The sequence below is a fragment of the Rhinolophus hipposideros genome, assembly GCF_964194185.1.
Source record: "Rhinolophus hipposideros genome assembly, chromosome: X".
In the NCBI taxonomy this organism is placed as follows: Eukaryota; Metazoa; Chordata; class Mammalia; order Chiroptera; family Rhinolophidae; genus Rhinolophus; species Rhinolophus hipposideros.
In genome coordinates this window covers 87,947,809-87,955,356 of record NC_138046.1, presented here as the reverse complement: position 1 = coordinate 87,955,356, position 7,548 = coordinate 87,947,809, and the positions used below count along the sequence as shown (strand labels likewise).

The 7,548-nt window shown below is 44.3% G+C and overlaps 1 protein-coding gene across 2 annotated transcripts in view; it reads left to right on the top strand.

Moving 5' to 3' along the window:
- The first annotated feature begins 1,940 nt into the window (after nucleotides 1-1,940).
- Nucleotides 1,941-7,548, top strand: part of CCDC22 (CCC complex scaffolding subunit CCDC22) — a 13,372-nt gene continuing 7,764 nt past the window's right edge. Inside the window, exons 1-2 of one of the 2 annotated variants that reach the window (XM_081044022.1) lie at nucleotides 1,941-2,333; nucleotides 3,399-3,576. In XM_081044022.1, coding sequence (XP_080900148.1) covers nucleotides 2,131-2,333; nucleotides 3,399-3,576 — 381 coding nt within the window. In that variant the 5' untranslated portion in view covers nucleotides 1,941-2,130. Of the gene's footprint in view, nucleotides 2,334-3,312; nucleotides 3,577-7,548 lie in introns of both variants that reach the window. The other variant, XM_081044023.1, reaches the window with a different exon arrangement.

Sequence of the window (7,548 nt, the reverse complement as noted above, 5' to 3'; positions counted from 1 at the left end):
ACACATTCTTTGGCACCCCTGGTATATGTGCAAGATCTCCATGAAAAAAGTTGTCAACTATAATCAAGTGATTAAAGAAGACCTAAATAAATGGGTAGGTATGTTAAATTAACTAATTGAAATAGTCAAAACTGTGAAGATGTCAATTCTTCCCAAAGTGATCTAGAGATTTTTTTAAAATTAAATTTATTGGGGTGACAATTGTTAGTAAATTTACATAGATTTCAGGTGTACAATTCTGTATTACATCGAGATCTAGAGATTTAATACAATCCCAAACAAAATCTCAGAAGACTTTTCCGTGGAGTTAGACAAAGTGATTTTGAAATATATATGGATATACAAAGGACCTAGAAAAGCCAAAATCCATTGAAAAAAAAATTATGGGAGGACTTGCCATATCAGATATCAAGGCTTGTTATAAAATTACAGTAATTAAGAACAAAACTCGGTGCGATGTCAGACGGATAGTGGATGGGGGAGGGGGGTCCACACAGTGTGAGGGATATAAATGATAAACGTTTAAGTATTACTTTGTCTTGTGCACCTGAAACTAATAAAAAAAGAAAGAAAAAAAAAGAACAAAACAGTTCCAAACCTGAGCCCCACATATATGTACCCATGATTTATGACAAATGTCCCACTACTGAGCAGTGGGAACAGGGTGGTTTTTTAAATGAATGTTGGTTACATGAATGTTTACTGTTTAATTATTCTTTGGAGTGTATATATACTTGTATGTATAACATTAAAGCATATATTGAACGCATGAATACTTAGTAAATAAAACTTACACACTGTTTTCTGGGTCAGACACACAGTACAATGTGCTTTGCATGAATTAATTGTGTGTGTTTTTTTATAGATTTTATTGGGGAAGGGGAACAGGACTTTATTAGGGAACAGTGTGTACTTCCAGGACTTTTTCCAAGTCAAGTTTTTGTCCTTTCAATCTTAGTTGTGGAGGGCACAGCTCAGCTCCGGGTCAAGTTGCCGTTGCTAGTTGCAGGGGGCGCAGCCCACCATCCGTTGCGGGAGTGGAGGAACCGAATTGGCAACCTTGTGGTTGAGAGCCCACTGGTCCATGTGGGAATCAACCCGGCAGCCTTCCGGCGTCAGGAGCATGGAGCTCCAACCGCCTGAGCCACCCCGAGTTAATTCTGTTTTAATCCTAGGAAGCAGGTACAGTAGTCCCCCCTTATCCATGGGGGTACATTCCAAGACCCCCAGTGGATGCCTGAAACAGCAATAGTACGGAACGCTAGGTATATTATGTTTTTTTTTTTCCCTATGCATACATACCTTTTCACTTACAGGAAGTACTTTTTGGCTTCCTTTTGGCATATGCGAATTGTCAGCATCACTACTCTTGCACGTAGGGGCCATTGTTAAGTTAAATAAGGGTTATTTGAACATAAGCACTGTGATACTGCGCCAGTGGATCTGATGATGGAGAAGGCTACTAATGGGCAGGCAGGGTATACATTGGGGAGACGCTGGACAAAGGGATGATTCACGTATGTGAGGGTGGGGGGAAGAGAGGGGTGGAGGGAGATTTTATCACAGTACTCAGAATGGCGTGCAATTTAAAACTTATGAATTATTTATTTCTGTAATTTTCCACTTAATATTTTTAGATGGCGGCTGATCTCGGGTAACTGAAACAGCAGAAAGCGAAACCATAGATGGGGAGGAGACTGCTGTAGTCTCATTTTACAGATGAGGAAACTAAGACACAGGGAAGTTATGTAACCTGTCCACACTTGCACATTTAGCAACTTGAGCTAAAGATTTGAGGTAAAGGGCTGAGACTGAACCCCAGTCCCTTTGTGTTAAAGCCCCTGCCCTTAACTTGCACAGTTTTACAATCTAGAAGATAAATGCCGCCTTAAATCAGTGAGTCAGGAAGCCACTCTCCTCCATCCCGCCCTCCCAACACAGACGCGGGCGCGCGCCCGCGCGGACACACACACACACACACACACACACACACACACACACACACACACACACACACGATACACTCCTTTGCCCACTTGGAAGAGCTCACCGGACTGTAGGCGGAAGAACTACAACTCCTAGCAGCCATTGCGCATTCAACGCTGCGCGCGCACATTCGCATCAGGACGGATGCCTTGCGCTGTATTCACTGTCGGAACTACACTTCCCGGCTCTCCAGCGGCAGCCCGTGACACTCCTTGGACCGCCAGCGCAGATCGGGGTTTTTCTCTCTTGCTCGGACCCGGCCCTGGACCCGGCCTCAAAGTCGAACACAGCTCCAACATGGAGGAGGCGGACCGAATACTCATCCATTCCCTGCGCCAGGCCGGCACGTAAGGACACAGCCCCCACGCACCCCGGGATGCCCATATCTGAGACTCCAAAACTCTGGACTCAGTCACCTGAGAACCTTAAAACAATGGACCTTGACACCCAGGGCTCCAACTTCCAGGACCCTAAGACCTCCTCCCCTTATATAGACACACACACACACACACACACACACACACTCTGACATCAGGGGCCCCCCAAACCCGACACTTGGTAAACCCCAAACTCAAGGACCTAGACACCTTGAGACCTTAGAACATTGGAAACTCAAGACCTGGGACCCTGAAATCTGTGGATCTTTACAGCAATACCCTGGGACCCTGATATCTGGAGATTCTTAGACACCTGTATCCTGAGAACCAGGGAACTTAAACCCCAGGACCCTGGCACTCAGGGACTCCAAAATCCTGGGACTGGATACTTGGGAATCTTCAAACCTGGTTTCCCAACACCTGGGGATTGTGAAAACCCAGACCCTAAAATCTGGAGGCCTTGATACTTGGTAACTCTGACACACAGGGTCCTTGCATTCGAGGGTCCTAAAAACCCAGGATGCCAACATCTAGAGAGCCTAATTTCTGAATTGCTTGAAACTAGGTGGTCTTAATATCCAAGGATCTTGAATTCAGGGACCCTGACATTTGGGACTTCTGAAAACCTCCCAACATCTAGTCTCAAAACCAAAGCAGCTCAGTATCTAGGGGCCCCTGACAAGCAGGGAATGCTATATCCGGGGACCCAGAAAACGAGATCATGTTACATGGGCCCCTTGCCTCTGCCAGACCCCAGAAATGTGGTGCTTTTAAGCATACGGAAATCTGAGATTTTTCTCAGCTCATATCCCTTCTGTAGAACATTCTCCTACACCAAGTTCTTAGGATCTGAGGACTTCCTTAGTTCTTAGTTTTCCAAATGGAAATCATATTCATCAACACACAGGACCTGTCTGAACTGTGGCCATCGTCCTCACCCCCACCCCAGTACTAGAGTTTCCAGAAGGCAGCACAGTCCAGCCTGATCCCTGTTTCCTGAGTGCTCCCCACGTCAAGCCTGCACCCCTTCTTCAGGGCAGTTCCTCCCGAAGTACAGACCCTGCGAGCCTTCACCACTGAGCTGGTTGTAGAAGCTGTTGTCCGCTGCCTTCGCGTGATCAACCCGGCGGTAGGCTCTGGCCTCAGCCCCCTGCTGCCTCTCGCCATGTCCGCCCGTTTCCGCCTGGCCATGAGTCTGGCTCAGGCCTGCATGGTGAGTGCCCTCCTTCTAACACACACAGCCTCTTCCTTCCTCCTTCACCAGTTCACCAAGCTCTTTTGAAACTTTTGCCTTTCCTCTCTGTCACCTCCCCTTGTGGCTTAGTGTTAAGGCCGCTGGCTCTATGGTCAAACTGTCTGAATAGTTCAGACCCTCACTGCACCATTTGCTAACTGTGTGACGCTAACCCTTCTGGGCCTCAGGGTCCTTTCTTATCTGTGAAATCGAGATGATAAAATTAGGTTTGTTACGAACATCAAATGAATTGATCCAGTTTATGCCTGAGCTGCCCCTGACTGCCACATTTTAAGCTTAGCACCAAGAATTTTCCCCCGATAGTATCTATTTACCAGTTTCAGAAAAGGCCCTGCTTGGTTCACATGTTCACTCCTGAATTAACCACGGTGTACTGTGATAGGCTGCTCCTTTAGGATCCCATGGACTTGGGGTAGGGATGGTTACCCAAAGGAAGATATGCTGGTTAACTAAAACAGTGTCTCTGTGCTTCTGCACTGACACTGCGCTCTGTCCTATGACAGCCACAGGCATCCTGCTTCTCGTGAGAATAATCCCCAAACTGGCTCTGCAGAGATAATGTGCCTTTTGATGAAGCACTCATGCCTCCCCAGTACAGACCTGTGTCCAGTTGCTAATCCAAGTATTCCCAGTAATGCTATTTCTCCTGGCTCACTAACTCTGTGACTTTGGGTCAGTCTCTTAACTCTTTCACTGCGTTAATTGATTTCAAGGTTTTTTTTCCAAAATGTGTCAAAAATCCGCACCAAAACAGTTGATGTTTTGACTATTTCATGCGTTTCGTAACATTTTGAGCTGTGTTGCACATAAATGACACTATTTCTATTTTAAACCTTTGTTATATGGTAATAAGTTTACCATTATATTGAATTTTAGCAAAAAATACTCAACACATACTAAGTGGCATCAATTAGATTTAAGTATAGATAAATTAGAACCTAATAGCATTGATGACATAAACAATTCATTACAAAATGTTACACGATAGGGCATACAAAACATCTTTATTGTTGATAGTGCTAGCCATAGGAAAACATATCCAAGTGTTGCAGCAAAAGAGTTCATCTCTTTGGGGCTATTCTTTCTGTGGAAAGTGGGTGTAAGAATTGTACCTACCACATAGTGTTGCCATGAGGATTAAAAGTGAGTGAATATATGAAAAGCTGGATATAATTAGCTTTGTGTAAGTGGTATTACTATTATTGGGTAGACCTGACCTGGCTGCTTGCTTTCCAGCAACATAATGAATGTAAATACGTCCAACATACCCAGTATGTTGTGGCAGAGGGACAATAGAGTAACTATAGTGAACACTTCCACTTCGACCCAGGGAACGGGGTGGTCAGATTACTTGAATTTGGACCTTGCTTGTGCAGTGTCTGTCTCTCAGCCATAGGCCTCAGTGTTCTGCCTGTCCCTCCCCTCTCAGGTTCGCCTAGTTCTCAGGAGTTCTCAGGTCCTTCTGGCTGGGGCTTGTGGTGGCCTTAAGAGGCAAGCAGTCTGTCCCCTGGCCCCGGTATGTATTCTCGAGGATGGCACTTGATAAAGGGGAAGATAGGTCGTCTGTTTGGCAAGGGACAGTGCATAGTGGGAGATGTGGAGGGGTGGGTGTCAGGCTTCCCCAGTGCTTTGTTCCTCAATTCTCTCACTGCTGTGTTCCCCTGGATTTCGTGGTGACCTACTTTTGCTCACACTGAATTTAGGGTGCGGCCGAGAGTATGGCTTTTTTAGTGATCTAGAGGTTCGTGTGATTGGCCCCAGAACCTCTCTTTATCCGCAGCCAGCAGAAAGGGTGTCTCTTCACTCAGCTGTGTGCCACCCCTGGAGCCCACTTCCATTCAGCATTGCTGCCTTCTGCTGTCTGTCTCTTCATGTGCCACCACTATTTCTGCCACCACTTTCTGCTACTCAGCCACCTCCATATTTTGGTGTCTGTCACTTCACACACCCCAATCCTGGAATGAGTTTCTGTATCAGTCACAACTCTTTGCAGGTGTCGGAAAAAAACCCCAAAGTAAAGTAGCTTAAAAGCTAGTGGTTTTCACACTTTTTTGACCGTGACCCTCTGAAATAAACATATCTTATGTCATGACCCAGTGCACACATATGCATATAATAAAGGTTTCTGGGTGGCCAGTTAGCTCAGTGGGTTAGAGTGTGGTGCTGGTAGCACCAAGGTTGCTGGTTCAATCCCTGCACGGGCCACTGAGCTGCGCCCTCCTTAAAAAAAAAAAAAAAGAAAAAGTTTTCTGAATGTGTACTCTGGGCCAGGCACTGTGGTAACATGGTGTTAACTTATTTAATTCTCATGACAACTTTCTGAGGTAGGTACTGTTGGTATCCCTTTTTTCACATGAGGAAAGTGAAGCCCAGAGAGGTGAAGTGATTTGCCTGAGGTCACACAGTTGGTAAGAGGCAAAATTTAGATATGAATCTAGGAAAGTCTGATTTCAGAGTCCCTGTAGCTCCAGACCAACAGCAACTCTGGCAGAAAAAGGCTTTTTTTCTGGGCCCATTTCTCAGTTCTCACCCAGAACCCTAAAGGGCCCTTTTATCCCTTAAGGCAGCCACATAGGGAAAGAACTGTCAGCCCTATTTTACAGCTAGGAAACTGAGCTTCTGGGTTTAAATAACCAGTCCAAGGTCTTTTAGCCAGTAAGTAGCACAGGCTGGATTTGAACCCCAATCTTTTTTTTTTTGCTTCAAAGCCTGTAGTGTCTTTTTTAAAAAATTGTTTATTGCTTTGACTAGGTTATTTTATCAGCCAGGGTCCAATCCAGAGGCAGAAACCCCAGCTATAGTTTGAACAGGGATATCTTATTATAAAGAATTGTGAACTAGGTAAAAGATGGTTAACTACTGAAAGGGTAGAAGAGATCACCAGGGGTGACAGAAGTAGCATAGTACTTTGAGACATCTCACTCACATGCCCAACCATTTTTTTTTTTTGGTTGTTGAGAGCCCACTGGCCCATGTGGGAATCGAACCGGCAGCTTTCCGAGTTAGGAGCATGGAGCTCCAACCGCCTGCGCCACCCGGCCGGCCCTGAATATATATTTTAATAACAATATATTTCTTACACAAAAGAAAGTATATACTTAGTTTCTTAGATTTTTTTTTTTTTACCTAACAGTATATCCTGGAAACATATCATATCAAACAATAGAGATCTTAATCATTTTTTTCCTTTTTACAGTGGCATCGTAGTTCGTCGGGTGTACGTAGCATAGTTTATTCAAACTCTCTTCTGTGATTGCACATTTACAGAGTTTCCAATATTTTGCAAAGAATGCTATAATGAATAATCTTGTACATATATATTTTTGAATTGTTGGAGGCATATCCTCATGATGAACCCATAGAAGTAGTATTGCTAGGTGGAAGGGTAAATGCAGGTGTGGTTTGGTTAGATTTTGCCAGATTGCCCTTACTGGCACTGTTTAATTTTGCTTTCCCACCAGCAGTGCATGTTTGCCTGTTTGCCTGTTTGCCCACAGTTTCGCCCACTGAAGTTTATTGTCAGATTTTTGGATTTTTTTCCCATTCAATAGGTGAGAAATGGTATCTCAGTATAATTCCCCCCAGCTTTGTACCTTGAAAGAATTTTCAAATTTAAAGAAAAATGAAAATAGAACAGTGAACATCTGTATACCCTTCTCCTAGCTTCCTACATTGTAACATTTTGCTCCATTTTTTTCTTTCTATAGATACACTTATATACACACACCTACATATACACACTTTTTGTGCCGAACCATTTGGAATGGCAGACCTCATGACATTTCATACCTGAAACTCCGAAGAGTCCCTTTCCTAAGCAAAAACACGTTCTTCAGTGTAACCACAATACCATGAGCACACCCAGGACATTTAATAGTATCTAAGGTCTAGTAGTGGTCAGATTTCCCCAGTTGTTACAAAAGTATCCTT